The sequence below is a fragment of the Sciurus vulgaris genome (genome assembly GCF_902686455.1).
Source record: "Sciurus vulgaris genome assembly, chromosome: 10".
NCBI lineage: Eukaryota > Metazoa > Chordata > Mammalia > Rodentia > Sciuridae > Sciurus > Sciurus vulgaris.
Window position 1 is genome coordinate 14,434,421 of NC_136470.1, and position 20,434 is coordinate 14,454,854.

General features: G+C 36.9%; 1 protein-coding gene across 1 annotated transcript in view; it reads left to right on the plus strand.

The window, feature by feature from the left end:
• The first annotated feature begins 1,497 nt into the window (after positions 1–1,497).
• Positions 1,498–20,434, plus strand: part of GRIK1 (glutamate ionotropic receptor kainate type subunit 1) — a 414,222-nt gene continuing 395,285 nt past the window's right edge. The window contains 1 exon segment of the mRNA XM_079100525.1: positions 1,498–2,828. Coding sequence (XP_078956651.1) covers positions 2,711–2,828 — 118 coding nt within the window. The 5' untranslated portion in view covers positions 1,498–2,710.

The window sequence follows — 20,434 nt, forward strand, 5'->3', positions numbered from 1 at the left end:
GTTTTGCAATATCTGCTATTTATTGATCCTGGATGTACCAAGAAAAAAAAAAAAGATGACTAAATGTGCTTAATGTGCACAAATATTTAGACTTAAAAATAAACCTTCTAACAGTTTATACATTTATTCTTGCATTAGGAAATACCAATCACTTATAACTACCCATTTGTTGAGTTTGAAATATTACTTTTTGAACAAGGTTGTCCCAAGCTCCTGAATGAGGAGAGATTTCTCCTTTACTTCATGCCCATACTATCATTTTGAAAACTCATCAAACTTATTTAATGCCCATAAATTTCATGATGGCAGCATCTCTGTTCCTGTTGTGACTCCAGGATTTGGCACAATGCCTCATGGGAAGTAAGCCACCCAATAAATATGCGTCGAATAAATGAATGAGTGAATAAACAAATGGGGAGTTTGGTGTTTTCTGAAGCAGGTCATTTCATTATTCGATGTCTTTATATTTTGATCCCCAAATTAGTGAAATTTCCTCTTCTTCAGTTCCTTCCAACATTTTTTTCTTTTTCTATTTTCAAATTTTCTTTTATTTTTGTTTCCTTTTTGTTTTTTGGTTTTTTTTTTTTTTTTTTTTTTTTTTTTTTTTTTTTTTTTTTTTTTTTTTTTTTTGGTGCTGGGGATCAAACCCAGCCTCATGAATGCCTCATGAATGTGCAGTACTCTACCACTGAGCTACACCTCAGCCTTATTATTTCTTCTTATTTAGCTAACACTGAACAAGGCTGCTTCTTTTCAGTACAAGTGCTTTTCAAATTTCTGAAGTTAGTTAGCATATGTCCCTAATTCCTCTTGATTTCCTCAATCTTTCCATTTATAAGATGCATCCATAAACACACACAAATCACTCTTCTTTATCTGAGGTGATGTTATATGTTGTCAACTCAAATCTCAGAGCGTTCAAAACTAGGTATGCTACTTGAGGTGTGAACTATCTAGCTAACTTCCCGCAGGATGATTGATGATGCACTTATCCCATTACAGGGCCTTTGGGGAAAAGCAGAATCTGACACCACATGCCAGAAGGAATGAATGAAGGAAAGAATGCTTTTTCTTTCTTCCTTCCTTCCCCCCACCCCCCAGGGATTGAACCCCAGGGCACATAATGAGCCACAGTCACAGCTAGTTGTTTTTGTTTTTATTTATTTATTTTTGAATTTTGAGACAGCATCTCCCTAAGGTGCTTAGGGCTGTGATAAATTGCCAGGCTGGCTTTGAATTTGCAATCCTCCTGCCTCAGCCTCCGGAGCCCGTGGGATTACAGGCGTGTGCCACCGAGACCAGAAGAATGAGCAAATTTTAATATAGATTTATTCCCTAATTATTTTCTATTCTAGGATCATATAACTGTGGACATTATTGTGAATTGACTCAATTTAGATCACTTGTCCAAAATTCTTACATCAAAAAGAAATAGATCTTTTTGAGATGTTAATGCAGAACTAGCAAACATTTATATAGAACATTCCCCCACAAAGCTCAAAGGAAATTAAGACAAAATGATCAAATGCTGATTTCCCTAGGGAGGTGTCCTTGTCCTTCCACAGAGAAATAGTCTCCAAACCTACATTGTTAAAATAGCTTATTTCCAGTGTTCAAATGTGACAGTCAAAAGAAATTAAGAAAAGCAGCGGCGCTGGAAGCTGCCTCTTTCCCAGTTCTGCACTTACAAATGGAAGCAATTTAGGAGACATTATCTCGGGTCCAAACCGGAAAGGAGCCGCTACAATCTTAGAGTACTAAAAGGTTTCCATCTCTGTCCTCCTCCCTCTCCTCCTCCTTCCTCTTCGTCTTCCTTCTTGTAAGAGTTAAAACGGGATCTCTGATATTTTCTGAAATATTGCCCTCCAAGACCGCAATTTTCCATGAAGTGATGGAACGAATCATAGTTGGCCATTTCTAGGACCCCCCAACCGGCGCACAGGGACAGCACCGCCACTCACAGAGGATGGAGGAGGCTGCCTCTGCTCAGACCAGTGGGTTAGATCTGATCTGTCTTGAGGACGCAACACTCCATCGACTTTCCCGGCAGCACAACACAAAGTTGAGGGAAAGGAAGAATAAGCGTGCGTGTGAGTGTGTGAGTGTGTCTGTATCCGTGGGGTTGGGGCGGGCGGTAAATAAAGGGTGGGGCCAACGAGGGGAGGAGGAAAGCAAGGATTGAAAGAAGCCTGAGCGTGGCTCCGATCCCAGTTAACCTGCTGGAGCTCACCAGGCTTGCTCAGAGACCCTGCACCAACTCACCCAGTTCCCTCCTTCTCGGTTCGCCTTTCCCCCTTTCCTCTCCTTCACTGATCGCACCCTCCATCAATCCACCCCCTCCCACTTTTGCATCTGACCAGAGGACGAATGAGGGAGACGTTCCCGCAAATTGGGGCAGCAACTTTACTCAGCTGGTCTCTGGGCTCAGGCAGCAGGAGCGCGCTGATCCTCCGCGGTCTGCGGCCCATGGAGGAGGAGCAGCAGCAGTGATGGGCTAGCGACAGGAGCCAGGAGCCCCGAGCGAGCTCAGCCTTGCCACCCAGCTCCGCGTTCCCACGCCGGTTCCCTCCATCCCGCTCCGTGGGGGAGCGGTCAGGGTGAAGACCCGGAGAATCCAGGGAGGATGAGGCGGGGACCTGGCCGGAGAGGGGTACATCTCGCGGGCGTGCGGCAACGACTGTGTCTGGGCATGAATTAAGAAGCTAGGAAGATGGAGCGCCGCACACTCACCGCCCAGCCTGGGCTCTGGACCAGAGACACCAGCTGGGCACTCCTCTATTTCCTGTGTTACATCCTCCCCCAGACCGCCCCGCAAGTACTCAGGATCGGTGAGTGAGCCCGGGAAAGCGCTCCAGGATGCAGGCTCTGGGGACGCGGTCGCTCCTCGCGGCCAGCGCGGGCACAGCGGGTCCCGGGCGAGGCGGCGCGCGCCGGCGCAGGGGGCAGGTGCTGGGGTAGTGGCGGTCAGTGCGCGCTGAAGGCTTCAGGAAAAAGGGGGAGTCGCGTCACTACTTCCCTTCTGGCGGGTGCCAGGCTTCCCAGCGAGGTACGGTTGGCGGGTTTTTCAACCCGGGCCAAGACCACGGGCAAGTGTGGGGATTCAGGCTCCTCAAGGGCTGGCACCCTCCTCGCGGCGTGAGGTTGCGCCCGGCTGTGGCCGCTTGAGTTCTGCCAGGATGAGCTCTCCCAACCGCCCGAATGGACGTCCACCAGTCCAAATCCACATCCCTGGCCCCCCGGCAGCCTAGCTACTGCGACTCCCAAGCATGCCAGGATCTCAGTAGTAGAATACTCAGACCCTAGGGACTTGGGAATATCCCAGGGACGGCTAGCCCAAAGCCTCCAAGTTTTCCAGTGACTAGGGTTCTTCTTCGTGGAGCCTACAAAGTCCAGAGGGTTGCAATGAAGTAGGGCAGAGTCCCAGGCTGACTTCTGACTCCCTCAAGGAGTGGAGAGAACAGTCCCCCATTGCACCTAAGTTTCCCTTTGCTCCCCAATCTACCCTGCCTACCAATCATTGAAGATGATCCATCCCCAGGCCAGGTAACTCCCTGGGAGATTCTGAGCTTTGATCTCAATCGGTAAAAAGATAGAGAGAGAGAGAGAAAGAGAGAGAGAGAGAGAGACCCCCACCGAATGTGATAATCCTGAGGAATCCCAAAGAGTGCAAAAGACAAGGAGGACCCACACAGGGGGCGGCATGGACTCATGTATCAACGGACACAGCACCCACCACCACTATGGAGGTGCTGGGCAATTTCTGGACTCTCGGGGTTGACAAAGCTCTTCATCTTCTTTTTCCTTTCAAACTTACCCAGTTTCACTTTTTCTAGCCTCTGTGTCCTCCTCATTTCCCTGCTAATCCTTTTTAGAGAGATAGTCCCAGGGGCAGCCACAGGTGAAGCCAGGACTGACACAGTACAGATCACTCAGCTTTTCCTCTCTCCTACTCAGGCAGAAAGAGCAAATCCCTAATCTCTGAGGGTTTCTAACTCACCCCTTTTCCAGAAACTGAAAGAATATGTGAGGGACAGTTGGAATGCACTCCCATCGTGACCCATTGAGAAGCCGAAATTTCTCAGTAATTCTACTTGCCCTGACCTTCAACTAGCAGTCTTAAAAAATAAAAAAATTAAAAAAAAAAATCTGAACCTAGTATTTTGTAGTTGTTGTTTTGTTTTGTCACTGAACCTGCCCATTTAAAAACAAACGAACAAACAAAAAACCAAAATCACGTCAGTGATTTGAACTGCATTTTCTCCAGGCATACAGGACCTAGTTTTCAAGGAAAGAAGAGGTCCCAAATTCTAACTTTTGCTACAGACTTACCTTTTCTAGACTATGGACAGAAGGGTAGCTTCCGCTCTATTGAGTTTCTAAAGTATATTTTTTACAACAAATCATCACTACACATAACCAAAATATCACCTGCCTGAGATAGTCAATAGACTTTGTAACCTGGTTTTTGGATGGAATCAATAGTGATTGGTCTAGTTAAAAAAAAAAAAAATCCTGTGAAATATGCAAAATAAGTAATGAGTATGTGTTGCAATTTCCAATGCTTATTAGCTTAATTGGTGCTTTGCTTGTGTATTATACATTATTGAAAGAGACAAATCTAGGGATGTTAGGGATGGTTATGCTAGCCAATATCCTTCCTCCCTGAACAACAACTTTAAGTTAGGATTTTCTTTTCCTATATCCCCCAAACCTAAAATACATCAATAAAGGGGAATAGAAAAGAATGTTTTAAGACATATTTGTTCTCAGATCTGAGTATTTATCCAGGCTCCAAAAATCATAATCAACCTTTTAAAAGTAGTTTTCAAAGTGAAAACAACCAATCTGACTCACTGAACTTCAACTGTGTGCCACAAAATAATGAGATTTCCTTTTCTAAATGAGATCTAAAATGTACGAAGTAAAATTGCATGCCCTGGTGTTGTTTATGTGCAGTACAAATGCCTCACTCTTTTGACCCTGTGTGACCTGTGGTTGGCATGGGCACCGCCACCCTGTGTGTACCTGAGGACCAGCAAACACTTTTTTAATGGATAATTCAGCACCATGGAAACCAGCTTAGCTCAGAGGAAACCTGCCTTCTACAGTGAGTTTCTTGTATCAGTCAATTCCAACAGTGAAAACAAAATATCAAAAGAGTTGGGGACTAGGCAAAGTGTGTGTGTGTGTGTGTGTATAGCAGAATTAAATTGTACTCTTATATCTCTTATTCTTTCCTCTCCCAACAAACCACCAATTATTCAACTAACCAACAAAAGGGACTCTTGATTATTAACTTGCATATTTTTTCAGTAACTTAAAATATCCAGAAATCAAGTAAGCATGAACAGTAGGTGCTAAGTATTGTCCTTACATGGAGAAGGTACTCAAATCCTTAAATGAATGAATCACTAGTCTACTATTCTTGCAAGAGTCTGTTTAAACTTCATCGGGTAAGACAATGTGTAAAATTTAAGATAGAATTCATGTATGTTCAATATGTGAGAGATGATTGGGAAAGCATATACACATAAGTTTAGCACCTATTGTGAACATACATGGAATACAATCTTATGGTTGTGGTCTTGTGCAACAGTTAAGAGCCATAGGGAGTTCAGAAGAGTCGTAGTGCCTGAACAATAATATTGCACTGGAGAAGTTTCCCAGCAGCTTGCATGGTAGAGAAAGAGAGCTGCTGCTGAAAATTTTGGGGGCTCCTGGGTCATTCCTGCTTTTCTCCATGTACCAGTTTATGTCAACAACCAGTTAACTATTCACACATGTTTAGTTGGACTGGGAGGTTATCAGCTTATTACTAATAGAGCAAAATATAGATAATATCAGTAAAAAAAGCTTAGCCCTTTACCATTAAGAAAGGGAGAAAGAAGTCACTTTGTGTGCATATGCAATTTCTAATGCAGATGTGTCATATTCATAATAATAACAGAAAGATATGTTCAGTAGTATGATTTATGCATTATCTCAACATTCACAGTAAAAGTATAGAATGGCATTAACTGGAGGGTAGTCAGGCTTTTGACACATGATTGCTATAAGAAGGGTAGGCTTGAGTCCCATACTATGATGTACTGGTATATGTCTCAGACAGTTATTCAATCTAAGTAGGCCTTTTGTTTTTGTCCTCTGTGAAGTCAACTAAAACCATTTCTATTAATCATAAAACTATTATAATTACTGAAAATTAATAGCTATAGTACATGAAGTAGAATGGGTAGGGTCTTTGAAGAGAATCCAGTTACATTAGTTGCATTATTGTTGTTAACATCTTACTGTTAGTATTTATTACCATCATTTTCTTTCCAAACAGGGACTTACAAGCTGGTGTGGTATGTTTTTGTAAGACACTTAATATTTCTGATCCTTAATCTCTTCATCTGTGAACTATCAGTATTGCTGCTTGCTTTTGTATTTCAGAGAAGAGAATCAAACACATTACTTTTGTAATTCACAAGAAAAGGAAAAAACAAAAACCCACTAAATAAATAGTAACTGAATTCTCCATAGAAAGAGAACTACTGTGGAAATGTGTATGCATAGTGGTAGTGTAACTGATCAAATTTACATCATTTCCTTAGGAGAGACCAAAGTTTATTTGATGTCAATCATTATTTTGGTTATAGCATCATATTATAGCATCATATTTCAATTTTTAACCCAAAGATGCCCAAAGTCCTAAGTAATGTTTATATTTGCCCATATTTTTACTTAAGTATACAAAAATATTCTCTGAGCTCTTAATTAATTCATAATTTTAATACCCGTTCTTCATTCAACCAATATCCGTTGAGTTCTTACTCCTCCGTCATGAACCAGACACAGTTCTAGGGGCAAGACAGACAACCAAGAAAAAAGGAACTTAAATGTGTGTTCCCGTGAAGCCTGTGTTCTGGTGATTTACAATTTATGTTACCACTGAAGTTTTTCATCAGATCTTTAATGCAGACACCTTAATTCTTTTTTCCAAATACCATTTTTGATGAGTGTTGAGTTAATTATCTGCCACTGATTCCTCATGTCAATTTCATAATCAACAGGTAGCAAGTTCAGATCCTCCCATGCAGAGAATACAGACGGTATGAGTTCACACTGCCAAATCAGGAGCAAGGAACTAAGAGGAGAGTTGCTTTCATTTAGGAAAATCCATCTGGGTTGAAGTTGATCCTCCTTTGGGGAGACACTTTTGTTCCTTCGGAAGCATGGTGGTCCTCATATTGACTTGAAAGACTCAACTGTCCTTAAAAGACCTGTGAAGGTATATGATAATATATAGTGCCTGGCCAGTATTAATGTATTATACAGATGGGCAGGTCATTTGCCTTGATATTTTATCTGTATCTTTCATCTTTGGTTAATATTGGTTTTCAGGCCTAATGTTAACACTACATATACCTTACCTTGAGCTATCTTTCTTGTATAATTAGTGATCTCTTGTTTCCATTGAGAAGAGCATGATTTGGTGTCTTTGCCCAAGTTCAAGCACTTGTTGAGAACTTGAAGCTGCTATTCTGATCTCAAGTTTAAGCTTCTTCATTGAATTATGCTCTTCTGTGCATGTTTGGATCTTTGTATGCACTTAGCTGTGGACTCTATAACCTGAAGTCGAATATAAGAAATGAGGTGTTGCTTTTAGTTATTCAGGTATAACTAAACAAGTTAAAGTGAGTGCAGCTTACATTTGAGGCCATTAGCAACAAATAAAAGTTGCTACCATCAATGGACTCTAAATTTCTGTATAGAAAGGATTCAGGAAAATCAATCAAGTGGGAGAGGATTCTTGCTACCTGTGTGTAGCAAACGCTTTTCAGTTAGATTAGACAGGTAGTTGGAATGGCTTTGAGGAAGACTAAAGGAGATAGTAGTGGTAAGTCCCCATAGTCTTCCCCTCCTTTTATGTTGTTTCCCTGTCAATTATCTGTATTATATAGAAAATATTATCTATGTCCTAAAATTTCCAAATGTCATTTGGACTAGAAGAAAAAGTAATGAAGAACTTTGAGTAGAAGGACATTCACATTTCTAAGTGCATTTTTAAAACCAACTGAACTTGAGAAGATCATGAAATTATTTTTGTCTTCAGTTTTATCTATGGAAAATCATAACAAAGGCATGGATTTGTTGTAAAAATGAAACGGGATATCTTTCATAAAATGCATGCCATATTAGAGACCTCTGTGAAGATATCTCCCCACCTCTCTCCATTAATGAACAGGGTAGCAGGTCTGTGCTCTAGAATAGTCTGATCAAGTAAATCTGGGGAAATATACTTGCTTGGAATTTCATGAAGTGTGTTCACATATTAAAGGATGTTTGAAATCTTGCAGAAAAAAAAAAAAAACCTGTTTCTTTTCTCTAATCCAATATCGCCTCCGTGTTAAACGTAAGAAGGCTCCTAACTGAATCACAGCTATCAATGTCTACTGAGCTTCTGCTCCCAGAACAGAGCAGAAGAAACAGTGGCAACAAAGCCATTAACATCTCGGCACCTGCGCCACAGGGCCACGCTTCCCGTGGCTTCTCGAGTCCAACCCAGAGGCTGGCACCTTCTTACTTCAGAACATGTTTTATAAAACTTTAAGTGTAGATTTGGAGTTTAATGCTTATTCCTATTATTTAAAAAAACTTTTAAAAAAAAAACACGTTTCAAACCATTCATTCTGAAACTCTATCATTTGTTTCACTTAAAATGTGACTGGAGTTGTTTTCCTGGTATTTTTTATTTCCTTGCTGGACTTGCTTATTAACATCGTGTTAAGTGGAAAGACTAAATTCGATTTACAATCACTTTTCCAGAAATATAATTTGTGATAAATTAAAAGTCTATCTATATAGAGTTCCATCTATTTATTTTTACATATATATTATATATTTCTGAATTTTTACAGTGATGAATATTCATGAAGAAAAGGAAACAAAGTAAAAGGAATGCATTGCAACTACATCAGCTTCATGAATTTTTTGTTTTGATTTCCTACTATAATCAAGGTGTTATATCAAACTGGAAAAATTCTATCATTTTAAGGCATCAATATTGTCATATTTATGATACTAGGTCAATCCAAAACAGTTAATCTTGGAGTAAAAAATAAAGATTTTATAATTTCATTTCTTTAATACTGAAAAATTCAAAGGATAACTTTTAATTTTAAAAGAATATCTTTCCCAAATCATTTAATAACAGTTTATTTCATCCTTTTGTTCTTAATGAAAATTTAAGCTATGTTTTAAAAAATGTGATTTGCCTAATAGAATAGTACCATATTTATGAACTCTAAGGTAAGATTAATTACAAATCAGGATTAAATAGCAATGATATTGACTAAATGAAGAATAAACCCCTATTCATCACAAATCACTCTCACAGAAACACCATTCAACAGTTTGAGAACATTTCTTAGGACTCTTTAAATTTTTGTGTATTTTGTGTGTGCATTGATTGACCAAATTGCAAATGTTACACCTTTTCTTGAATTAGTTTATTAAACTAGTTTATTGTCATTGGACTGAGGGGAACAAAAATACAAAATGAAACACCATGCAAGAGCCCATCAATACTTCTAAAATTTATACTGAGTCATGTTTCAAAAGAAATTTGACAATGCTGAGTTTTGCACCAGAATTGCATATATTTGTTTTTATTTCATAGAAATCTGATGATTAATTTTTATTACTGCTATCAGCTACCAATTGAAAGATTAGTTCATTAAATTTACTATTTGTACTTAAAATGCGTCATTTATTACATTGAACAAGTTCAAGTATACAATGTTAAAGCAAAAATGTCTATTTTATTTTGCGATTGATTAAAATTGAATCCATGCATAGGTTGTTGGGTTATTACATATACGTATTTCCTATCACTGTCAATTGAGATGGCATAAAACAACCCAGAAGCAATGAGGGGCACATCTGGTGCCCAGGGCTCCTTGGAAAAATGATTATTCTAGGCGTGGGGAAGGAAACACACAAGATGATCCTGAGATATCTTGTAATACCAGAAACTGAGGAGGTCCTTGGAAAGATGGTTATATTAAGAGGACACACTAATAGACTGGCTGGTTTTGCGTGAGTCCATGCTGATATAGATAAATGATGAAATGAATATGGAAGAAGAGGCGACTCTCCCAGGCAGAAGAGGCAGGTGGTCTAGGTCTGCATCACCAGTGCTGAGTCAGGTTGATTGTTCTTGCACTTGACATGATGTCGTGCAGATGGAACTTCACCTCCGTGCTTTTCTACCCCCAGACACAGAACCCCCTCTATTCATGAGAAAACAGCAGAAAACTTCTAATAGAGGAGCATTCTACTAAATAGCTGACCAATACTCATCTGAGAAATTAAGTTCATGAAAAGGAAAGTCTGGGACATTTTCACAACCATGAAAAGTCTAAGGAGGCACAATAAGTAAAGCAATGTGGGATCCTGGATAAGACCCTGGGGCAGAAAGTGACTTTAGGTGGAAGGCTAAGCACTCTGAACAAAAATCAACATTCCTTAATAAGAATGCATCAATATTGGTTCATTAATTTCTACAAACATCATACTAATTTAAGATGCTAACAAGAAGGGAAACTGAGGTTGGACTATATAGGAACTCTGTGTACTGTCCTCAGTTTTTCTGTAAATATAAACTGTTTTAAGAAGTAAAATATGTTAAAAAATAAAATACTCAACCCAGGTGTAATTTCTGGGGTTATTGCTCTTACCTGCTCTCTAGTACATAAAGAACTGTAACTATTTATACAACAAAAATAAAAATAAAAACTATTGCCAATCCCATACAGTGTGCTACATAAAGAGCTTTCTAAGAATATTATCATTAAAATATGGAAAAAGCATTTAATGTTAGAAAAATCATTAAAGAACCAAACTTTATATAAAATTTGCTGTTGAAGAAAATGCTATCACTATATGTCTTCCTTAGAATTCTGCAATGAGTTTATAAAAAAGTACACATTGACTGTTTCTATCCATTAGCATATTGGTTTTCCACTATTATATGCTTTTTTACTTAATTAAATACAATTTAACTTTGAATATTTATCCAAGCACTGTAGCATACTCTGTTAAAGGCATTAAGTGCCAATGTTCTTGAATGGAAATTCACAGCAAACTATTTGCAAGAATTTCTTTCTTAGCAAAATTGTCTAAATATGCTTTTACAAATCAATACTTAATTCCCAGAGCCAATATGGCACTTTAGTACTTCATAATTCAAATTGGGGAAAGGATGGTGAAAATCATGTGTTTTACCTTTTTGTTTCTTTTTAAATCAGAACTCGATCACAGGTTTTAAGGAATTCCTTCCTTTTTTTTTTTCTAAAGTTTAAACTTCAAAAATGTTAGATTACATACTTTGGCAATCCATAAACAGAAGTTGCAGTCTGATGACCTGGCCACATGTGTATTGTAGAAGATGTTACTGTACTTCATCTTCTAAAAATGGATTAGTGAGATAGAGCCACCTTTAAGTCTAAAGACAATATTTGCCTTTTGAATTCTAGGCAGTGTGTGTTTCTTTTGTTCTCAGAATATATTTGAACCCTAAGGGTGTTTCTATACATGTTCACTGAATTGGCAAGAACCTTTATAAACCATTGTGAATGTTCAACAGGAAGGAATGGATAAGAAAAGAGTCATAAAGACTTAGGAAATGAAGGAGCCATTAAATATGACCCTTATGATGAAATTCATACATTTAAATGGAAAATACTTACAAAACAATAAGAAGGATGGTATAAGATTTTACATTCTTTTGACTGGGATTTTATATGATCATTCTTGCTTATTGATAAGAATTTTTAATCGGTGAATGTGGAAAGAGAAGTGCTTTTGTTTTGTTAAAATAGTGCATTGAACGCAAATATTTCTTTCATTTTTATTCCTATTGTTCTTTGTCCAATTTGAAAGTGATTGCTGAAGTTGCAGTCCTGTAGATTCTAGATTATAGAAGTCTTCATTAACATGCATACTGGCAAAGTGAAAAGTACACTAGAATGAGTGTATGCCCAGTTTGGGTGACTCTTAGTTGGCCCAGGTCACATGACCTTTGGTAAATCAACTCTTTTATCTATAGAGAGTAGCTGATGGTGAACAGGTGCATGAGGTGCATGCGTGCATCCGCAGATCTCCTCCAGATCTGCAATCCTCACTACAGTGTATGCTCTACTTTGTTGCCATTGAGATTCACTGAGATGCTTTATGAAGATGTGCAGCTGTCTTATAGTTAATATTAATAATCACAGTGTTAAGTATGTGGAACTTGGTTCATTTCCCTGTAATTAAATTTAACTAGCCACACAATCCTATATTTTCACTGGGTTCACCTTGAGGTCCCACTTCCAATATAAAATGCACATTTTTATGAATCTCTTTTTTTCCTTTCTCCCAACAGAGATTAAAGATCCCTGACTTTAAGGGACTAGAGCTTGCTGTTCCTTCAGAACATCTACAGTGTAGCTCGTCCCACTGTGTTCCCATGTGTTGACCACTAACTCCACTGCATCCCCTGCCCACAACCCTCCTAGGGAGCTCCACAGCCTCACCTTGATGCTGTCGAGATGTGAAGATGCAGCAAATTCCACTGCTGGTCTCTCATGTGGGCTATTGACTCAGTAACCCACCAAGGTGGAATTCGGGACACATGCTGCAGCACCCAACTCCTGTAAGCCCACTGGTTATCGTAGGTCCTTCCTGTCCAAGCACATTCGGCCTCTATCTCAATTCTCCTGGACACACCTGAGTGAAAAAGTGTACTCCAGGTTGTTCTTTCCTCCCAGAGACCCAACCACCCATGGGTAGGGGACTTCCCAAGTGAGAGAATGCTCTGGTCTTCCTGCCTTGACTTCAGTGTCCCATCTGTAATAAGGGAAACAAGGAGCTGAATTAGTATGTTATTACAAATTTATTTCAACTCTGAAATTCAGACTGTAAGCACTGTGGTGGTATTTAAGGAAAAGATTTTAAAATTAAAACAATGAGAGAAATGGTGCTAACAATGAACTTTAAATTTTAGTTTTCTGACTCTCATAGCAGAAAAATGAGGCTATTAGAAGCAGGACAAATATTCTTTCTCTATCTTCCTTTCATTCATATATGTGAATATATGTACATATAAATAAACTAAATCCTAATGGATGTATCATATAATAAATAATGCACGAATTTGTGTAAATGTATTCATTATGTATTATTCCATTAGTGTATGTAGTAATGCATTGAATGTACGTATTATTGCATATTTTCATTATATATTATTACATGCATTGTAGCAATGCTAAATATAGAAAATATGATATGTGTACATTCATATTTAAATGAATACATATACATATGTAGGTAGATTTGTGCTATTATGTTTTTCTATTAGCATATGTTATGTATACCTAATACGTATTTATTAAAAACAATTACAATATATGGTACCATGCCTATAATATATAAATACATATGATTGATATTAAGATTTCAGTTTGCATTTTTCTCTGCATTTTTAACTATTCTACCATATTTAACTACGCTATCATATTTGAAGCTATGGATGCATTTTGGAGAACTGGGAAAGGGCAGGGGCATAAGGAGGCAGTCTGTGACTGCTGATGGTGGAGGCCTAAGAAAAGTAGAGCAGGGAGACACAGGCACATGGACCGTAACAACTTGTTAGTCTCCAAAATGTTCTCAGGCAACAATTGCATTTAACATATCTGTTCTGTGGCCCACGAGGATATCCCTGTTGGTGAGATTGAACATCAGGGAAGACTTGACATCATCTAGGGCCCAATTAACATGAAAAGAGTGATGATATCTTGCTGTGTCTGTGGAACACTTGTCATAAATGGGCAGTATTAAGCTACAAAAAAGAAGACCTTAAGGAAAATGACTTAATAGAAAATACAATAAAATTGTTATAAATGATCATTAGTATCTGTTTAACACATGCAGCATACTCTTCTCACAATTATAACCAAATGGTAAAGAAACTGAAATCAGACACAGGAACCCTTTTAAACAAGTTATAGAAAGTATATCCTTTTTTAAAAAATAAAAATATTTTATTTATTATATATACAGATAAGCCATTTAAATATATAAATAAATGAAAAAACAGTGCTTAAGACTTGAAGAGGTTTCACAAGTTTTAAACCACAGCTTTCTCATTTGATCAGTAAGAAAACAGTCCCTGGAAACTAAATATATATATATATATATATATATATATATATACACACACACACACACACACACACACACACACACACACACATACACACACACTCAGTAAGCAAGCCACAGTTCTTAACTTCCTTCTCAAAGGTATTTTCTTGCAACAACATTTTTCTCATACAACTCACTTGAGAAGAGTTAAAATTCAAACTGAAAGAGTGAGAAATACCAACCAGCAAATAAAATACACAAAAAGTTTTAGAATGCATGTAGCACAGGGCTAATCAGTGTGGTTTCTATAAATCAGAATAGTCTTTAGAGAAATATCATTTTTAAGGGGTGTTATAAAGAAGAAAGCGATTGTGTGGTCAATATTGCAATGAGTTGAATCCAGAGAAATTCTAACACTCAGGGAAGATATCAATAAAAATTCTTAACAGAAGTGTGTTAAGCTATACATTGCTTTGTATTTTTTAAACTTTTTATTATTTAGGTACTTCTAATCAATTTATTTTACCATCACTTGAGTGTGAAGAAATGTCTTTTTTATATTTAAATGTTTTCATTAGGGTATTAGTTAAATAAATATTTGAATTCATTTTGACATAATTATACACACATGGAGTATAACTTGCTCCACTTCAGTTCCCAGAAAAAGAACTTTATTTTTTACATAACCTTAATACTGTGATCATAATCAAGAAATTTAATGATACAATGATGTTATCTGCTATATACATCATATATAATTTCTCCAGTAGTCTCCATAATGTGCTTTATATGTTTTTTCCTTTTTTATTTTTTATTTTTTTATTTATCTTTTAATTTTTTACAGACTGCATTTTGTTTCATCGTATGCAAATGGGGTACATCATTTCATTTCTATGGTTGTACACAATGTAGATTCATACCATTTGTATAATCATACATGTACATAGGGTAATGATGTCTGTCTCATTCCACCATTTTTCATAAATGTCTTCATATTCAAAAAGACCCAGAAAAAGTTTTAACTAGCAATTACAAATGAGTGGAATATCATATAGCAATTTAGAGCAATTAGTTGTACTGCCATAATATTTTTATTACTCTAATATAATTGGAACAATTCAAGTGACTGTTAGCCTTTGCTTAGGCTAAGTATGTGTGTGTACAAGGAAAGAAAACCAAAGAATAACATCTATCACTTACTTTGTGAGACATTTCATAAAAAAGTCAAAGGGACAGTCCATGGAGTGGAATGTTGAGATTCATAAGCCCACCCCACATCAGATGAAAGGAAGGGGAGGAGGAATTCATGGTTTTTGTGATGCTTATAAAACCAAATCAGTGAATATTTCCTGGAGAGCATGCTAAAATAAGTTTTCAGTGCTGTTTATGAAGTCTGCACTGCCTTCTGTTTCATGTGAAATACTCTTTCAAATAGGTTTCAAGTTTTGCAAGTAATATTTGACATTTTCTGTTTCCCTCAGAGGATGAAGTTTTAATTTATTTTTCTGCACACTCTCCATCATTTACTCATGCATTTATTCTTTCTGGCATTTATAGTGTATCTTCTAAAAATATTTTAAAAGGCTGACAGAAGTCATAGGTAGTATCGCCTGGTAACATATATGAATGAAAATAAGGGTAAATGTGAAATGAGATAAAGACTGGGATATTTCTCCTAAAGATATGCCAAAAGTTGATCAAACATCTTTCGTCTGCACTGTCTAGAGACTGAAGGAATATGGGAAATAAGACAAAAAACTCAGAGTTCAGAGGGTCTAGTTACAGAGACAAATCACTGGGTTTTCAGGCTAAAAACCATGTAACAAACTCATCCTGTGGTCTTGGTAGAGGGAAACCATGTGATCTTTTAGTTAACAACCCTGTGATAAAATCAGTAATGCAATTCACACATTTGTTTCTTACAAAGTGCCCAATACAACTTTATGGCAAGACACTAAATGATAATAAGAACACTTCTCTGAAACATCGTAGTGTAGATTTCTCAAGAGCTTATTTTGATCTAACATCAAATTGCATAATATTATCCACGGGAATGGATGGACTGCATGCCATCACCACTCATAAGTATTACTACTTGAATCTGAACTTTATTGGAAGGGAAGCAGCAGAGAGTCAAGGAATGGGCAATGTGATGAAGTATCCCTTCCTAGTTAAAGGGAGATGCATAAACATAAGAAGCCCTTCTATGAAACTGAGAATCTCCAAAGAGATTCTCTGTTGGAGAGATTCCCTCATGTCTCTTGAAGGCAGGGCCAAGGTTTTATACAGAAAACCTTTGTGAGTTCATCATGGTCAATGCAAAAATGGGCAACAGTCATTTGTCTAACAGGAGGTCAAGTCTGCAAATATCAGTACTAATCAGAACTGTTCTAAGGTAACATGGTTGGGGAAAAGAGGAAAAAATAAATCTCTTGAGATATCAAATTAAAATAGCATGCCTCTCAAGTAAATTCTATGATGGGTAAATTGGGAACTGTACATTGATGCCCCGTGCGATCATCCATCAGCCAGTAACATGTTCAGTACAGTCTACCTATCACAGTGGTTGGGTTACAGAGCAGCTGATCTTAGCCTTTATTTCTAACAGTAAACATAGAACAAAGCTTATCATGTTGAGAAGTTGAGTCTCAGGGCTTACATACGTATGTAGGCTTACTGCTTAGATAATGATTCCCCATTTTTATATTCTTTTGTTTTGCTTTCATTTTGTACCTTTTACTTGCTTAACTGTGTGTGCAGTTTCTTATCTTTTTTTATTAGGGTCTACTTTGCATATCCTGGTTAGCAATAAAGCTAAATCTCTCCTATCCCCTATGAACCTTTAGATACTTCTCTATAATTCTAATCCTTTCTTCTTCGAAAAGCCTATTTTATCTAGCAGGACTATTGATTGTGTAAGGTTGAAGGGGAATAACTTTAAATATTGTTCGTTGGTCTGCGTTTTGAATGCCAAATTTGCCCACATTTCTTTAGACTCCTAATTCTAGAGAACTGCAATGCGTTTAGAATTCAAAAGCCAGCAAGCAAAACCTGAAATGTAGTGCTCTGGTTTACAGTTTTGTTCTTCTGTGGATGCTGAAAAGAAAACTTGAAAGTTTATAGAATTTCCTGCTTTTTACTTCGGAGAAAGGAAATTCTCATTAAAACTTCATAATATATATATTTTTCTAAAACCACACCTCTGCTACACTGAGTTGAAAAATAATTTGATAAATCTAAGGATCACTGTTGCAGCTGTAAAATGCCTTGGTAAGCTACAAATCAAGTTAATGATAGCTTTCTTCTATTTCACAGGTTTATCATTGCAATTTTTTTCCAGTCTTTATCTAGTTTTCCCCCTTTCAATCATTATTATGAATGAAGTACACAAAAATTATGCAGAAGTAGGACTTCTCTATTATAGCCACCTGAGAAACACTTAAAACTGACATTTTCACTGAAAAGTAATGTGCAGGATTGGGAAACAAACAAACAAACTTCTCCAGGGACTTTGAAAGAAGGAAATGTGGCATTGTAAATCAATTCCTTACCAACGAAATCAGCATTATAGTTCATAAATCTACTGACAGCATAATTCATATTCAGTCCAAAAGAAATGTGATAAAATTCTTTGGGAAAGGCACATTTACACATACATTTACACACCCTCACGTGGCACAGAATTGTTTAAAAATCCTTCCACGCCTTCAAATGATGATTGTTTTCTGCCTCCCATCGATAGCCATGCAAACCAGGCTTTGTTCTGTAGTTTGGTCTTCTGTGCCAAATGCTCGTATTTGAGGTTCTTCTTAGAAAAAAAGAGAATTTGCATAATCCTCTTCATATTACCTCGAGAAGCTTCTCCAGAGGGTGATTTGTTTAGGGGTCTAAAACTGTCGGACACAATGAAGAAAATGAAATTTTAAAAGACTAAAAAATGCAACACTACAGGTAATGAGTTTGAACTTCAGTCATTTTGAAACCAACTTGATGTTTTTCTTTATTTCTTTAAAGAATAACTTATATACATGTAATTTATAACATGTAAAAATTAAGGAACTTGGTCAAAAGGAAAGAATTATAAAAACAGTGCTTTGGAGTCACTCCTAATAGGTAGTGATATTTTTCTTTTAGGATTGCTTTTCTTGAGATTTCTAGTATCCATGAAACCTTGCTAAAGATGTAACAATTTCTGTGTAATCAAAAGTCATATATATATATATATATGCTTATTAAATTACTGAAGGCTATAAAGAACAGTAGAAAATATGCATTCCTAAGATAATTATAAAATCATTTTACCACCTGTAGGAATTATTTTTTTCATAGTGTTGGCATTTGGTGAAGAAATATAAGGAACTTGTTTCAAAAATTAAATTATGAATCAATCATGATGGCATATACTAGTAATTCCAACTACTTGGGACATTGCAAGGGAGGATTATATGTTTAAGACAAGCCTCTGCAATTGAGTAAGATCCTATCTCAAAACTAAGATTTAGAAAGGGCTGAGTAGGTGATTTAGTAGCAGAGTGCTTGCTCAGCATGCACACAGCCCTGGGTTCAATCCTTAGTACTTCAATTAAAAATAAATAAATAAAAATAAATGTGCTAGTGGTTTTGTTCATTCACTTCAAAATCCAGATATTACTGTTGGAGACAGAACATTTGATCTACATGTTTACTTGCTATATCATCATTAGTTCTCCGAGGTAGAAGTTAGTAATTCCTCATGTAGCCATTCAGTTGATATGAAAACTGAGGCCAGATTTTATGCACAAAATCAAATCAGAGGTATTTTATATTTAACTGGGGATCAGAAAAATGTACTTTGTGAATACATTGCCCATTTAAATTATCTGTATAGTATATATTCAAATAATTGACATCCCTTTCTTTGATGTTCTTTTCCTTTCAGAACAATAGTATCACTCAGCAGGACTATTTTAGTGTGCCTTCAAAAGAAAAGGGAAATCCCCTTACCTACAGAATTATTCCTAGCCTACCTTTAGGTATTGAGTATCTGATACCTGAAGGAATACGAGAAGTGTGTTGTGAGTAGCAGTTTTTAAATTAAATTCTCAATTTACTCCAACTAGATTTCTTTTAGAACCTTGCCTAATTTTATTTTTCATGCTTGCAATATATGTTAATTTGCAAAGTTGTATTCAAGTGCTATATGCTGGGAAACAAAACCAAATTCAAAAGACTTAATTAAAAGAGTAGAAAACCTGAGTGAAATTTTAGATATCAGAAGTCTGACCTATGCTGGTCTATTATTTCTTAATTTATCTGATTTATAAAGACTCAATTTTTACTTGAAATACCCTAGGGAATGATTACAGATCAAGATATTTTTAAAACTGTAAAATCAAACTATTAAGAATGGAAGCAGGGCTGAGGATATAGCTCAGTTGGTAGAGTGCTTGCCTCACAAGCACAAGGCCCTGGGTTCAATCCCCAATACCAGGAAAAAAAAAAAAAAAAAAAAAAAAAAGAATGGAAGCAATTTGAATCAATAATGTTCTCTGTGGGCCATGCAAGGAGGACTCCATGCCCAACCATCAACCATTCCTTTTCATTGTGAAGTATATTGGAAAAACTTTGTGCTAGCATTTCAACAGCATCTTTCCATTACACTTACATATTAATTTGAATCTGTCACATTTTTCCTCTAGAAGAGTGATATTCAACCAGAAGTGACTTTTTTCCCTTGGGGGACATTCAGCAATGATTTGAGACATATATGCTTGTTTCTACTTGTACGGGTGGGGCATGCCACTCCTGGCTTCTAATGGGGTAGAGTTTGGGCATGCTGCTAAACATCCTACATCATACAGGACAGTCCCCATGTCCAATGTACTGAGGTCAAACTTTAGGATAGAAATTATGAAAACAAACCTAATGTAGATTTAGTGCGGATGCTTAGCAAACCTTGCTCCAGAGATTGATAAATAAAATAGAACAACCAATCACAAGTTCTCCTGTAGAATGGATAGGAACAACATATCATGGTAATGTTTTGCCTTGATTCAGGGACATAGCTTTTTGTAACAGTATCCTCTATGATATCTCTTCTGACTACATATTTATCTGAAATACGGAACAGATCCTGCAATAAGTTACTGGATCATCATGACTCTCAAGTCTCAAGTCTTGTTGAATGTCTATGATGTGAAGGGTATACACTTGAGAACATGGTGAACTATCTTTCTTCTTGGAGTCAATAATATAGTGTAGAAAATTCTCATAGATATGAATT